At 35.7% G+C, this 17,202-nt stretch overlaps 1 protein-coding gene across 50 annotated transcripts in view; it reads left to right on the top strand.

Moving 5' to 3' along the window:
- The window catches only part of l(1)G0196 (inositol hexakisphosphate and diphosphoinositol-pentakisphosphate kinase), a 525,389-nt gene that overhangs the window by 370,797 nt on the left and 137,390 nt on the right, over window positions 1-17,202 (top strand). For 36 of the 50 annotated variants that reach the window (XM_067124577.1, XM_067124561.1, XM_067124571.1 and 33 more), the window contains 4 exons: window positions 2,323-2,370; window positions 12,323-12,604; window positions 14,892-14,943; window positions 16,353-16,419. In XM_067124577.1, the coding sequence (XP_066980678.1) occupies window positions 2,323-2,370; window positions 12,323-12,604; window positions 14,892-14,943; window positions 16,353-16,419 (449 nt within the window). The remainder of the gene's footprint in view (window positions 1-2,322; window positions 2,371-12,322; window positions 12,605-14,891; window positions 14,944-16,352; window positions 16,420-17,202) is intronic. The other 14 variants (XM_067124576.1, XM_067124573.1, XM_067124570.1 and 11 more) reach the window with 1 other exon arrangement.

Genomic DNA, 17,202 nt, shown 5'->3' with positions numbered 1-17,202 from the left:
AGTTCGCCTGCTCTTCAAAAATGCCATATCCTTTTTTCTGAGAGAGTTAATATTACAAGCCCACTCTCAGATCCAGGAGGAAGCCTTTCCATTACTTAAGGTTAAGGCTTACAAAATTAGGGCAGTCGCAACTTCCCTCGCTTTTAAACGCAACGTGTCTCTTTCCTCAATCCTAGAGTCGACGTTCTGGAGATGCAAGTCCATTTTCCATTCACACTACCTCAAGGACATAGAAACCTTGTTTGAAAATTGTAGCACTTTAGGACTTTTATCCGTGACTGGCATGGTGCTGGGAGAGGAAGCATAGGGAATCTCTCTGTTCCTTTGCCATCCACTCGCCTTGACTTGAGGTTTTGAGTCAGTGGGAAGCCTGGGGGTACACTGTACCTGGAGTACCTACCACATCATATTTTATTATTGATAATGGTTGGGTTTTGGTGTTATTCTGTGGTGTAGGTGATAGTGTTGTCATTTTGTATTCTGGTCTTTGCCCAGGGCAAGGGCATCTTTTAAAACTTTGTCAGCATACAGTGTACTTCCTCTGCTGCAAAGTTCCCACTAATGTAGTGGCGACCCTTGGCTATACTGCCATATCCACTACAAGTTGAGAGAAGCGCCGACCAGAGGCAGTACCTACCTGCAGCAGCTCTCTCAACAAGTAAGGAAACAACAAATATTTATTCAATGTTAGCAACCTTTCGATTTCAAATCCATTACTTAATGCTTTGGAGTAGAATATGTCCATGCTCTTTCCCACCTAACAATGTGGAATCAGCTGTGTAATTACTTGGTAAGTTACTTATATAAAAATTACATTTTTATGATAAAGTTTTATATATACTTACCAAGTAATTACATGATCGGAGCCTGCCCTCCTCCCCTTGCATGGACATTAGAGCATAAAACAAATTGAGCTCTGCTGGGTTGTTTCCTCGAGTCCCAGATGGTGGGCAGGACCTTGTCACCTACACACTTTGGGCAGAACCTTGTCACCTACACACTTTGGGCAGAACCTTGTCACGTACACACTAACGATAACAGCGCCACCATGCGAATTTTGAATTTTTAAGCTGCTGTAGGTTCAGGAACCAATAGCTATGTAATTACTTGGTAAGTATATATAAAACTATTTTATCATAAAAATGTCATATTTATGGAATTTGGAGAAATTTCCCCTTTCACTTTTTATGTGCCATGTAAGAGCTTTAACATCTTGGAGATGTTTGATGTTTTAACCATTCTCTAACCTCTGACCACCAAGACCTTACTGCTCATCTCCATCTTCAGTACACCAATGCTGATCCTTGCATGTGTGAATAATTGTACTCTACATGTCTTTAGTTCTGCACATCTGAGAGGTGGATCAGGGACATCTGTCTGCTGCCGTGGAGGCACCACCTGCCAAACAGCAGTGTCTTTTAAGTTGCTATTTGAATCAACTTGGCATGCTTTCCTCACCTATATCAGGGTATGTGTTGGTTTTTGTGGCCTTCCTTGAAGTGCGTGCATGCCACACAACTTGGTGCATACCAACCCATGCAACTGTCTCTTCTGTAACGTGTGTCAAAACCTCAGTATGCAGAGGATTCAGTGGCTGTGCACCTCAATTTTGAGGTCTGACAGTGCACATTACTCTTGATGGTGTGGTGACTCCTCATCTAGTCATTTGCAGTGATGCTGTAGTGCTTTAGTGGCTTGCACACAGCACACCTTTGGAATGCAGGATCCATCTATTATCCATGTGTACATGGCATGCTACTAGTATTGCACACACTACATCTCTAAGGAATAAGGACTCCTTGGTTAGTCATGGAATGCAACACAGCTTTCATGTTGTGACTGAATCTTTACACATCATACCTTTAGAAAGTATACAAATGACTTTAGGGATTATTGAATCCACTGTCAGCCATTTAAGATCTATACAACTATTTTCTGAGACAAGTTTCACATGCCCATAGAGGTTAAATGATAATGCATGGCAAAAATTGGTTTTGTCATGGTTTTGAATTGACTTTTAGATTTGGGATTGCCATATACTTCATAGACTTTATGTATAAGAGGTGAATCTCCTCTCATTATTCTTCATTATTAGCATCTCTTCCCAGTTCATTATCATTTAGATTCTAGACCTTGAAAGTTGTTTGAGAAAGAATGGAAGTGATTAGTGTAGTCTTTTAAGTTGCTGCTAAGGGAGAAAATAATACCAGTTGTATTATTTGAATTATATTATTAAATCTATAGAATGAGTCATTATGATTTTAATAAATTTATAGAAATAAGGGTTATTATAGCTATTTATTTTTCACTTTCATGCTTCAGGAGAAATTCCTTGTGTGTCTACCAAGACCAAGTATTCCTCCTAATGTGGTAAGATTACATGTGATTTTTGGGACTTTTTGGGTTATTTTGATATTTTCAATGTCTTTGGAAATGGGAGCTGGAACTAATTTGAACAAAGAAGCATGCTCTGTTTTAAGAGTTCATTATGCATGTTGCTGGTTTTGGAATTAAGATGTAGTTTGGTGTTTTATGAAAGGAGTGGTTGTAATACTGAATTATGGTGGCTAATCCTGAATAAACTGTTAGTAAGTGCAGAGTTTAACTAAATGCTTAATTTCGTGTCAAATATTTTTGTGAAGTTGTATTGTGTTGTTGGAATGTTGAAATGCTAAAAAATTGTATTTAATGCTAAACTGATGCACAAGAAAGTGTCTCTGTTTTTTACACAAATTTTTTGTTCGTGCACCACTATGTTTGACTTTTTTTTGAGGGAAGCTGAGCGGGCATCTTTGTACATAATAACCCAGATACACTGCTGATGTTTTGTGGTAGTATTCAGATACCTTGTTTCTTTTTATGGAGTATTGCTTATATATACCCATTTTACTTAATTATAGTGAAATTTCAGAGTACTTTTCATTGTTTATTTATAAATTGTGATGTTTATATCAACATGCATACAATTTTGGACAAATATGATTTCTCTCTCCCTGTCTCTCTGTCTCTGTCTATAAATGCAATGTAAATGGGAAGTTTAATTTGTGTTTTGATATTATTCAGTATAGTATTGAATTTTCCTACATGGAATACAAACAGTTGCTTGTTTATATAAAGTACAGACAGTTATTTTACAATTACCTTCTGTAACAGAATCCTAGAAAGTCAAACAATTCTCTTGCAGTATAGGCAGTCCCCAGTTTACGACGCGGGTTCTGTTCCTACACCTCGTCGTAAACCGAAAAATCATCAAAAATCCAAAGAAAACCTTACTTTTAATGCTCATGGTGCATTGAAAACGATGTAAACTGCATTTTTATTTAGTTTTCCATAAACTCTAAATTTTGATTATTCTGCTGTTTTGTGTATGCCTATGATAACACCATAAAAAACAAAGTTTGTAAAAATAAACTGGAAGGGGAAGACAGTAATGCAAATGATATGGGGGTTATACATAATTAATTGCAACAATTGTGGAGACAAATATGTGGGTGAAACAGGTAGGGGAATAAAGACTAGAATACAAGAACACAGAAGGGCAGTACAGCTCAACTCACAGGGGAGTGCTATAGCTAGGCATTGTTAGAAAAGGACCATAGGATGGATTTTAAAAACAGTAGGAATATATACAAAAGCAATAACATCTGTCATAGGAGGTTAGTGGAAGGGGCACTCATCAGAGAGATTAAAGTGATAGAAGGAAACAAAGGATTTATCTCAGAAGATCCCATAAGCCGAGCTTTAATATTAAAAGAAGCTAAGATCGACCCTTCTGACCTGGAGGTTAGGTTTCCTGCCGAACAGACTGATGGTGACCACTCACTTACCACAAGGGTTAATCCCACTGACCATCAGATCAGGATATCAGACCGACAGGAGGGGATTAACAACTCTCAAGTGAATGGAAGCCAGGACAGCCATCATATAAATGACAGCACAGGGAGAAGTTCCAGAAGATTGCTGGGCCTTGAACCAGCCTAACCACCTTCACATCTCTTGAAAAAGAGTCACAGTTAGGACCTGAAAGTGCTCGAGATTCAAGTAATATGTAAATATTTACAAGTAAACAAGTTATACACATGAATCTTGTTTTTTTTTTTCATCTAAAGAAGACAGTATTACCAGCTCTGATGAATAATCAAATTTATTCAGTCATTAACCGTAGTTGTTCAAATATGAATTTCAGCACAGGCAAGTTTTTGACTGATCATCTAAAATTATAGCCAAAAATTAATTCACTAATTTTATAACAGCAATGCTATTGCAGGTTTTAGAAATACACTCGCCAATGTCAGCTCTCTGCAAGTTATTCAATATCTATTCAATGATATTCGTATCATGAACCTCTGTAGGAATCTTTAAATCTCCTGAGTGACGTACTTCAGAAATATGAACAAACGCATGTACTGTGCAGTTAGCCTTCACTGTAGGTAGGGTATTGTGTTGTACAGTATGCTATTTCATTAATCTGTACTCAACTGTTACCCGTGGAAGAGGAAAGACGGTCTTTTAATATTTGTATGACATGTATATATGAGCATTAAAACATAGTAATGCCATGAGGTTAGGTTAGGTTAGTTATTGACATCCCTTCTGTTTTGTACCTGTAACCCTAGAATACTAGGCCAGTCTAATTTTATTCACCTTAACCAAACTAGGTCCAATAAGGTTTGTCCCTTACCTTTGACTACTGACAATGGTAATTACACCCACTTTTGATGAACCTATAACTTCTATATCTGTGCCATTTTCAAAGCTCTTGCTAAGCCCTGCAATAGGAGTTGTTTGACATAGGCTACACTGGGAGTTCTGTGATATAGGCTACATTGGGAGTTGTTTGACATAGGCTCCACTGGGATTCTTTAACATAGGCTACACTGGGGGTTCTGTGACATAGGCTACACTGGGAGTTGTTTGACACAGAACAGATACATTGGGAGTTGTTTGACATAGGCTACACTGGGAGTTCTGTGATATAGGCTACATTGGGAGTTGTTTGACATAGGCTACACTGGGATTCTTTAACATAGGTTACACTGGGAGTTCTGTGACATAGGCTACACTGGGAGTTGTTTGATATACACTGGGAGTTGCTTGACATAGGCTACACAGGGAGTTCTTTGACATAGGCTACACTGGGAGTTGTTTGGACATAGGCTACACTGGGACTTCTGTGGCATAGGCTTCACTGGCAGTTGTTTGACATAGGCTACACTGGGAGTTGTTTGACAGGCTACACTGGGAGTTCTGTGAAACAGGCTACTCTGGAAGTTGTTTGACTTAGGCTACACTGGGAGTTGTTTGACATAGGCTACACTGGGAGTTCTGTGACATAGGCTACATTGGGAGTTCTGTGTTAAGTCTAGTTTATATGAATTCCTACTAAATTCAATTTAGGCTAAACCAGTCGGTTATTTTTTGGAAGACTCCAGCCACCTCCCATTTTATAATTTATATTTTTCTTGGGTAAAACATAAAAACAAAAAATTTCTTCTCAATACATAACCTTCGCAAATGCTTACTAACAGAGAAATAATTATTCAAATTACAACTTATAAGGTATGACAATACCTGCCCCCCACCCCCTTCCATAGCTAGTACGGCAAAAATGTAACCAGTACACACTCCTAGGTTACGATAGGTTGGAATTATTAGCTCCTTTTAGTGCCCTATCATATCCTAGCCATTTTTGCATGAAAAACCCAGAATGGGTTTTCATGCAAAATTGGCTAGCTGGCGCCTTTCGAAATGGCTGGCTGGAGTCTTCCGAAAAATTTTTGGTGCCAAAAATTGCCGATTTTTTGTCGCTAGACAAGTCCCGTAAAACCAGATTGCCAGTAACTGGGGACTGCCTGTACTTGTACGTCATTGTTTACATGTACGTAACCCGTGTCATCCGTTATCCTCTGTTTGTTTGGTTATTGTCTAAAAGGTAAAAATCTGGGTACAAAAAACTGCACTCTGGCACTTGAAACCTTTTTGCTAATCCTTAACTGATGTACTGTATTGTAGTGTACATCATTGTATTGTACTGCACAGATATTCATTTATTACATACAGTATAGTACTGTACCACAAAACAACACTTCAGCATACTCCACCTAACTGCAGGTAGTTGAAACTTGTAAGCAAAGTCCTTGTCCTTACTGTTTTAAATGCTATCTGACTTGTAACACCAGTAGAAAACCATAATTTTTCATCTTACACTAACATAGAAACAATGTATAGTACATAACGTTCTACTCGGTAGTATTGTACGTACTGTGATGTGCCATGTACTAAGTAAACCCTGTAATAAGTAACTTTTGAAGACCATTTCCCAATCATAGTTGCAAGTACTATACAGCATCATTTCATTGTTTGGCAGCCTAGAACAGAAAATCATTAAAAAAAGTTGAATGCAAACAATAAATAAACCGTACACTAAACCTTATGATATTTGTTTGCATCTTCAAAACTGTAGTGGTATACATACTGTACTATTTATTGTACCTTTATTACAAAGCACAGATTAAAGAAGCTTTCATTTTAAAACCATGTGCCGTTCCTGTGTAATGTCTAACCATCACTGGTAGAAGTTGTGAATCAACATGCAACAATCACAGATTGTACTGAATTGTGTTCATATTCTACTGTGTTTTTTGCTGTGCTTATAACAGTTGTATATATATATATGTATGTATTATAAGCCACTAAGTAATGCACAAGTTTATAACATAACCTATAGCTATCCTCTGTTATCACAGCACAGTACAGATTTGCATTCTGTTAAAAATGATGCCAAATTTTGTAGACTGAATAATATTTTTCTTATATTACGGTGCATTTTATTGAGAAAAATTTGTGAAATGTTATGAAAGTCAATTGATGAGCACATAATTGACAGTGTTGCAATATTATATCATAGGAAAACCAGTACTGTTTTAAAGAAATTTGTAAAACATTTTAACCAAATGATCCCAGACACCATTCATAGTGGTTGATCCTCAACTAACATTTTGTCTTTAATTTTGATCTTTGTAATACCAGTACTAGCATGTTTTTAAACAACAATAACAACTACTTACTGGTTTGGTTCTAACTTTTTGCACATATAACTGCAGTCTGCCCTGCATGTGCACGATGTCCCACATAGTTGTCTTGGACGTCTTTGAGACAATATACTTTGCAATTACCCTTGACTTAATCCACCCAGCATCAAGGTGGTCAGAATCTTCAACTTCGTAACCAAGGGCAATGCAGTTTTTTTTTTCTTTTTAGCTTAGCAGGCAGTAGTGCCATCAGCAAAAATAAAGAATAACGCACACCAAAACCATAATCCGAAGCATAACATGCAGAACACCTGCATAACCAACAGCTTCTATGCCTCAGGTCCTTAACACTCCATAGAGCAAGTCAGTGACCACAGTTGAGAGAACAACCATGTGACAAAGGCTGAGTCTGTGTTTTGAATTTCCCTCCATCCACTTTCAGTGCCATTTTCTCCACATTGCCCCTCCTCATCAGTAAGCCAATCAGTGTATATAAATGCCCAGCTAGTTTTCCTGGCTGAGCAAAAGTACTTTTTGTAATCTTACTAAGACAGTTCAATCTTTACTGTGTACATCCTGATGCACCTGTATGATTTTACATGTACTTTTGCTATTTGTATATACACAGTCACACTGGGAGCATATTATTATTATTATTATTAAAAAAAATGAAACCAGTCCATATGGAACAAGCCCACAGGGGCCATTGACTTGAAATTCGAGCTTCCATAGAATATGGAGTTCATTAGGAAGAAGTAAGACAAGGTAAATACAGAAAGAAGAGACCCCACTTAGAAAAAAAAATTAATTAATAAATTAACAAAGCAATAAAAATGTATTAAAATGCAAGGAGAATAGTATTAGGGTAGTAATGTATAGCACCTTCACTTGAACTTCTGAAGTTCCAGTTGCACGACTTTCTCTGGGAGGCTGTTCTACAGCCCAACAGTGTGAAGAATAAAGGACCTCTGGAACTGAGAAGTTTGACAGCAAGGCACATTTACTGCAAATTGGTGCTGCTGTTCAGCAAATCTGATTGCTCTTGGCAGATGAAGGGGATCAGGGATCAGTGGTGAATGTGAAAAATCTCTGTTGAAATGCAACTTATTAAAAAGTGACGAACAAGAGACCATCCATCGATGGTCCAAGTCATTACTACTGTTAGGAAACAGAAACCTACCACCATGAACCACTTTGTCTAAAAGAGATAAATCTCTGGCAGAAGCAGACATCTACACAAGAGAACAGTATCCTAGGGAAGGGAGTACAAATGACCTAAAACAGGCTGCATTGATTTTATCACTGTTATAAATATGAGGCCTTATGAACAATACTTAACTTTTTTGTGGCATTTGCTGAAACTTTCATTAGATGTTTATTAAAAGTTAGATGTGAGTCAAAGGTTACACCTAGAATAGTTAACTCTTGGGACTCATTCAGCAAAGTTCCATCCACCTGAAGGGGAGGGTGGGGTGAGAAATCTGTGCGAGATCTGCTAATCAATAGTATTTTCATTTTACTGGAGTTCAGCTTCATACCCCACTGACTACACCATTCCCTGACCAGGTCCATGTCCCGATTGAGACTGAGGGCAGCTTCATTTCTCAAAACTGGAGACTTTACTACACCCACAAGTGTTGCATCATCAACATACTGAACAATCTTGTTTTCCAGGCCAACTGCCCTGTGGAACTCCAAGCATAGTAGGCCTTGGTTCACTAAAGATCCTGTCCACAGCAACTCGCTGCTGCCTACCTGTAAGGAAATCTTGAAGTAATCCTAAAACATATCCACCCACTCCAAGATTCTGAAGTTTATAAATAAGTGCCTTGTGATTTACAAAATCAAAAGCAGCACTAAAATCAATCTGAATTACTCTGCACTCAAAACCCTTATCATTGTTCCCTTGCAAATGGCATGTCAAGTCTAAAAGAGCATTGCAGGTACCTAGCTGCTTCCTATATGCATAATGACTATCAGCTAACAATCCTTTAGATTCAACATATTTATATAGTGGCTTAAAAATAAGTTTTTCAGCACTTTGGAGAACTTAGGGAGAATAGAGATTTGCCTGTAGTTACTGCAGTCTGCATATATGCCACTCTTTGGAACAGGCACTGTATTACTGAGCTTGTGCTTGTCCATAAAGATACTACATCAACATAAAAATCTGTAGAATCTACTAAACTTGGGAGATGGCACACTAGAAAATTTTTTTAAAAAACAAAAGGAAGAAACCATCAAGGCCTTCTCCACCCCAGATATCTAAGTTATTCTGAATTTTCTTAACATCCCTGGAGCGAAATGCAAATTTTCTGAGAGGTTCAGGATGACAAGTGTCAGAGAGAGGGACATCCTCAGCTGATTGCTTAGCTTCAAAAGCTTGATGAAGCAGTTCAGCCTTTTCCCTAGGACCAGTAATCAATCTACCATCATCTGTTAGTAGTGGTGGCGTGGAAGATGAACATGACACAAAGATAGATGATGCCAATTTGGTCCTCCACAGATGAGGCTGAGTAATTCCTTCCAGTTTCCTCTTCAAGGAATTATTGTCATTTCTCTCGGCTGTACAGTATGTTCTATTCGCAGCACGGTGAGACTCAACAAAAATGGTGTAATTTTCACTTGAACAATTTTGTCTCCATGTGTTTGGTTTGGTCTGTTTGTCATGGTAGGCTTGTCTACATGTATCATCAAACCATGGCTGGTTATTTGTCCTAAATTTGATGACCTTCCTAGGGACATATCTAATTAAAATACCCACCAGCATTTCATTCAACTTCTTGGGATCAGGATCTAATATAGCATCTGAAATATTAAATGCCTGACAAGCTTCAATAATGCAATCCCAATTGGCTCTGGATTTCAACCAGACCATTTTTTCAATAGTGGAATTAGGAATATACTGATTGACAAATATGTCCATTTCAGTGGCGCAATGATCAGAAGTGCCTATATCTTAACAGACCTTGTACTTCACAACAGCAAGAACATCTGTGAAAATGAGGTCCAATCTATTACCAGAAATGTCCATGGGTTCCTCAATTAGCTGGACAAAATTGGAGGATACATAGAACTCAAGAGCAGACTGGCCATGTTGAGCTGTGGAATTTGAGTTTAGCCACTCACTGTGCTTTGCATCACAGTCTCTGCAAATAACAAATGAAGCTTTTGAATCCTGTGACTGAGCCATACTAAACCTCTCCAAAAGACAGTCATGTATAGAATCATCAATATTTGGATTATGGTAAACAGCAAATACATACGTAAACACTGTAGAACTTACTGAAAATTTTAAAACAAAGAACTTTATGACAACTACACTCCAAATTTTTATGACGATAAATAGGTCATAGGGTATACTTAGGGTATACAGCCATACCTTGCACATGTGGGATGTTACATAAATAAAGTCAGGGGTATCAAACCCTGGGATTAAGAACTTGACTTATGACTTGTTACTACTTACAAGAGCCTCAGATAAAAACAATGAATTGTAGTTACTGGCACAACTGTAGAGATCAAGAAAATTTGACCTTAAGCCCCAAATATTTAAATAAAATGCTTTGCAATTTTTCTTGCTGTAATGAGTAACAGGCCCAGAGTTCAGCTCAATGTCTCCTGAAAGAATTAAAAGTACCATAACAACATAAAATCAGAATCAAATCTAATAAATAAACTCATAACAACAGTAACATTGTAAAACTCAACAGAACAATAACCAACAATACCATCAACAACAACAGTATTTACATTATTTACAAAAATTCTGTTGAGAGTATCAATAAACGTCACCATACATCATTGAAAAAAGTGCCAGAAGCAACTGGTCACCAAGGTGAGGCCGGCACACCTTGTAAGGCAAAAGAAATCCACCAGGTTTGCCACAACAACGTAGGAAGGACAGTCAGAGTGGATTTAGAAATAAAATGCTCAGAAGGAAAAGATTAGGTAAAGATGAAGGCACTTTCCTGATAATCCACCAAGCATTTTTGCTTTCTCATCAGCCTGTCCAACACACTTTTCATAAAAACAGGAAAGTGAGTGAAAATGAGGATAAATGCCTGATTGTACCCTCAGGTAAGGGAACTCAAACCCAAGACCATGGAAGGCCACGGTACAATTTGTGGATCAAGGAAATGTGGATGATTTAAGGATTACTGTTTGTCTGTACAAATACAAAACTAATTTTAATCAAGCAACTGAAGAACATTAACATAAATACAAAGTAACAAAAAATGCAAGCCATTGATGATGCACATAGACCTGGACCTTATAGCAGGTAATATTTTAAAATTAATAAATATCTATATCTGTATATATAATCACTGCAGGTCTCAAATTCATATTGGTAGGCATCCACGGAAAAGCACTATACAATTTATAGTTTGTTGCTAAGGCCAACATTTCACAACTACATTGTTGCATCTTCAAGGATGAAAAAATATACAGTGAGTTGAAACTCCAATAGTTATTCATCAACATATTTATTAAAACACTAAAAATACTACAATATCTCATTTAAAATATTCTCATTTAAAATGTCAAAACACCATAACACTAAAAGAAGAACCTACCCAGATGGGAGCTAAAATGAAGCTGTTGAAACAAAAAGAAAAAAAAAAACAAAAGGCAATGATAAGATAGGTAGAATATCAGGCAATAAATAGTTGAGTAGAAGAACAATCCAACATAAGAAACCATTCAGGCTTTGTCAAGGTATAAACATATTTACTGTTTTTCTTTAAATTTATGATCTCTAACTTCCTATTGAAACATGAATTTGGTAGAACATTGCTTTTTACATGGTACAGTGTAGTGAATTAAGAATCCACATTTAGGACCTTTCATAAGAACATTCCTCCAACTAATTTTTTATTATAGTAATTTTTTTTCTGTATTTAGAATGAACGTACCATTTGTCTTAGAGAATAGTAATTGTCAGTAATTTAGTACTGTTTTTTTGTGAGAAAATGGTCAGAATTCTATATTGGTTCAACTGCTTTGTAAAAGATAATGGAATCTTGATTCTTGCATTTTTTTCATATTTTTATGTGATGTATGTTATCATGATATTTATTTTTAATGTTTATTTGAAATGGTTTCCCTAATATAAATTTTACCTTGTGATATCCTGAACATTTATATTTTTTGACTTGTTGAAACTATATTATTTTTAAATTGAGAAAAACCTTCAGTTTTAGCCTGTATCAAGTAATAGCTTCATAGTATGTACTCTTAACTCTCATGATCATGTTTTATTTCATTAACCCTATTAATTGTTTTTTCAGCCCTTGTCTCCTAAAGCTGAATCAGAGATGAGAAGAACAAGAGCTACCTCTCGTATAGAGGAGGAGGAAGATCTCCAGTACATTTTAGATGACATAGCTGAGCGTGCATCAGAACGAGAAAAGGAGAGCATCGAGGATTTTAAGGAGAAAGACTTATTAGGAACCAGTGCAGAGGGGCAGGGTAATGATACCATTTCAAATGCTTCCACATCAAAGTCAATTAGTATGGAAACAAGAAGTCTGAGCACTGAAAGCAAATCACTCTTATCCCCTCCTGCTAAGGTAGGTTCCTAAGTGAATAAGTAATAAAGACCTTGTCAGTGCTATGCAGAAAGTGTGGTTGTTAGTGGTATTTTTTTACTTTTTATACTATTTATTCTTATGCATTGTTCACTGATTTTTGTTGACATTACGCTACTTAAGTTGAATTTTACCATTGATTAGAAGCAATGGCTGTATGATTCAAAGCCATTTTCTATTAATTTTATAGCCTCTTGACTTTTTTCACTTGGGATTAGTATTGATTTACGGAAAAATTTTAGTCTCATCCAATTATCATAATTCATACTTATCATGTGGAAGTCACATGCATGTCTTTTACCCATAAAATTTGGATAGTAGATAATCTTGGGTATCTATTCCAAAGTAAAAGTGAATATTTACTGTGTCAGAGTTTTCCAATAAACAGTTTGTGAAGTTAATTAATCTTTCCTTTTAGTGTTATTTATCATTAATTTTTTTTCATATAAATAAGAAAATATTCTCCTATATTGGCAATTACTTGTATTTCCTGTTGACCATGTGCATGTGTGTGTATTGTACATTGTTTCTAAATAATTTAATTTTTCCTGAAAAGATATCAAAACTTTTCACAAATATTATTGTGGCTATACTGAGTACAAAACTCTTATTTTACTTAGCCTTTGTAGCTTGATATACCCTCTAGTGGTATTTTAGCGGGAAAATGAGAAAATAGTAATCCAAAGACTTGAGTTTTTTCACTTTGGTTAGGATCCATCATTAAAGGGGATCATTTTACTCCCTGCATCACTGATATTATTTAGACTTGGCTGTATAGTATGATACAGATATGTATTTGTCAGGCATAACTACTCATTATCTTTTTAATACTTTGTTTTGATAAAGAAACCAAGCACTCCAAAGCACTTATGTGTCATTGGCTATAAGTAATGTAAATACATTTACAGTACACTTATTTAGATATAAACAGTCGTTCAAACAAAAGAAAATTACATAAGGAAAGAGAAGTGTATAAATTTAAATTAAAAGAATAAAAGATAATAACAGGAAATGATTGTATGCTTGATGAGAGAGGCATTGGCAGTATTTGTACCCATATGTACACATAATTAAGCAAAAACAAAACCATTTAAATAAATGAAAATTACACAATAAAAGAGAAGTATAAAAAATTGAAATTAAAAGTATAGAAGATAAGAAAATGAAGAAAATTATTTCCCTTGCTGACATGAAGGCCAGCATGGAAGATGGACCTTTCTGCTTATAGGTAGTGAAACAGATGAAAATAATTTTGAAGTCAGAGTTGTGGAAATGTTCTTAGTTGCTTGCAAACTTCAAGAGCTTCCTTTTAAATAAAGTGTGATTTCAAGTTAGGAAATCAGAAGAGTATTTTGTATTTGCTAAAGTAAAATTGCAATTTAGAAAATAAAAAAGCTTTTTATGTGATGCAGTATTAACATCAGGTAGTCCAACTCCACCCACCAATGTTTTCATTTGTACTAAGGATTTCAGTAACCTTTGACATATCTCTTAGTAGTTGGCAGGAGGCTTTTGGCCTAGGGAAAGATTGTAGTTAAGTAAATTCATACCTCTTCTGTCTTTTTGAGGTTTTTGTATGGCAACTTTATGTTTATTGCAGTTATGAAGAGAGTGAAATCAATCATTCTTAGGGAGGTAAATTTCAATGCTTTGTATTTTTTTTAGTAAAAATAAGTGTGTTTGTGGTGTGTGCAGGATCAAGAGTGTGTGTAACTTGAAAAGATGCATAACTTCATTACATTTCACCACTCATTCCACTACCTCCCCTTCACTCTCCTCCACCTCTCCTCAAATAGAAAAATTTTGTAAAGTGCAGTATGTTTTGCTGTAGTAAATAGTAACATTATAGAAGCTCAGTAAACAAGAGAGAGAGAGAGAGAGAGAGAGAGAGAGAGAGAGAGAGAGAGAGAGAGAGAGAGAGAGAGAGAGAGAGAGAGAGAGAACACAGGCACACATCACGTCACTTACTGTATATACAAAGTTCCTACAGTATAAAGTATTGATACCATATGAATTTGAAATTTATACATAGTACTGTAAGATTCAGAGAAGAAAATTGGCCACAATTGCACAAGAGATTAAGTGCGATCAGATAAAGACTTTGGGTGGGGAACTTTCCAGTAGGATAAGCAATCAAATGTTTTTTCAGTCAGTTGTATAGGGAAAGTTGCCCATATAATTATTACACACATCACAAATAAATTATCCAAGAATAATTTACTGGATTTTATTTTTCAACCATAGATGATAATTACCCTTTCCTTTTCAGGCTACGTCTGAAAAATACGTTGAGTTCCCAGATGGTGTTATGCAGTCAGGGGGTGAGTAATGCTTAAGAAACAGTACCATTTTGTCTTAAATATAGTCCACTTCTTTATTGAGATGTGGAGTTATTAATTGAATATCCCAGTCTGCAGAAAGAAAGCTAAGACATCTTTGATGTATGAAAGGGGAAACTGAAATTTAGATGCAAAATGTAACAAAAAAAAGTCTATACCTTATAAGAAAGTCAAACAAACTGATGTTTCAGTATAGCTCGTGGAAATGACTTATGAGAATGCTATGGGGACAATTAAGAGATTGAAGAATGGAAAGGTAGTAGGAGTTGATACAGTTACGAGTGAGATACTTTATTATGGTGGTGCAAGTGTGGCTGAGTGATTGCCCAGAGTGCATAAGGTATGCTTGGATAATGGAAAGGTTACAAAGGAATGGGTGAGAGGCATAATTGTTTTATTGTGTAGAGAAACTGTAGGAATTATAGGGGCATATGTTACATAGTACAGTATATATAATATTGAAAATGTATGCTGTAATACAGTTTTGATTGACAAAGTAAGAAAGATGAATAAAAGTTTAATATGAGAAGAACAGATAGGTCCAGAGAAGAAAGATGGTGTGTGTGTGTGGATCAAGCTTTTCTCACGAACCACTTATGCGAGAAGTTTGAAAGTAAAGGGGAGAAGCTGTTTGTGGTATACCTAGACCCAGAATGTTACAGTTGATAGAAAGGAAACGTGGAGTTTGTTGAGAAGATGAGCTGTTGAAGGAAATAATGAGATTTTATGTTGGAAATAAAAAGTGTTAGAATGTTTAAGTTAAAGAGTGAATAGTTTGGTGTAAAAATGGGGCCTGAGACAAATTTGTGTCATGTTTCATTGGACGCTTTAATATCCTTTTAGATGGAGTGATTCAGTTAGTCAGAGAAAGGACATATGATGTTGGTGCAAAACTTGGGAATAAGAAAATATATCATGAGTTGCGTGTGGAATGGCTTATGTCTAAAGATGACATAGTATTGGCTGGATAATTAAGAGACTAGTGGCAGAGCAGCATTTCATGAGCAGTATTAGATTGAGGATGAGAAGTTTTAAAAAATTAAATAACTACCAGTCTTTTTCATATAAGATTTTAATGGAAATTTATATTGATATGTTTACTAGTACCTCTTCATGACAGTCACTGTTGCCTATGGGCAGCTTTTTTTTTTTTAATAGCAACATAGTTACACCAAGAGTTTGAGCATTATATTGACATTTAAGGCATTGCAGTAGTTTATATTTATTTAAAGTAGTCAGTAGCATTTGACAAAGTAATGTAGACAGGATTTCTGAAAGTTTTTTCCACAGTAATTAAAAGGCCAGTTTGTCATTTGAAATTGACGGATTCATTATTACTGAACTTAGTCATCTGTTTGAGTCTTTGAGGAAGGAAAATAATTTTATTTCAGGTATAGATGCTCAAGATGCTGATGTTGTAACAGCAGTTAAGTCTGAACCTATACCCATCTCAACCAGGTATGTGTTTTTAAAGGAGTAAATTAAATTATTAATGTTGAGTGTCAAAAGGATGAGCGTTATGGATTACAATAGTTCATTAGAAGTTTTGTGTTTACTACTGATATTAGACATGTCAGGGTTTGATGGATTTTATTATTTATTTATAGTGAGTGAATTTGGTCATCTGGGTTTTTTCATCTGTCCAAGCTGTGCTTCTTAGCGGTCAAATTTTAATTCTGCAATTTCTTATTTTACTATTGGTTGAGAACAAGAAGTGAAATTCTAATGCCCACAGAAATCTCAAAATGCTTACCCTTGAGGCATTACATATGTTGCTAAGATGTGACTGAGACTGCAAGAAAAGTATTCTTTCAGAAAGTCATACATAATGTACATTAGTACTCATATTTATTATTTTTAATAACATATTAGTATTCATATTTATCTTGTGAAAACAATAAAACATTTCATAGTACAGTAGTATATATTCCTGATTCTTCCATTTTTGGGTATTGTAGAGGGCATCACAAATAGAAAATAACTGTCTCACCATTCATGAGAATAGAGATGATCACCATTGTTATTATGATTAGTCAGCTTTTAACTCAAATTCAGAATGTCAGTCAGGATGCAGTTAAGGGGCCATCTTGCATTTCCACATGATCAGTTAAATGGAAATAATGCTATGCTATTAGCATGTTTACATCATAAAGTTATCTAGTTTATAATTATCCATATATTCTATTATTAATTATCAAGGACTGAATCATTGGGTTTCTGATCCTCATTGTCCTTTAGATT

This window comes from Macrobrachium rosenbergii, chromosome 22 (assembly GCF_040412425.1).
Source record: "Macrobrachium rosenbergii isolate ZJJX-2024 chromosome 22, ASM4041242v1, whole genome shotgun sequence".
NCBI lineage: Eukaryota > Metazoa > Arthropoda > Malacostraca > Decapoda > Palaemonidae > Macrobrachium > Macrobrachium rosenbergii.
This window is presented reverse-complemented; position numbering and strand designations above follow the sequence as displayed.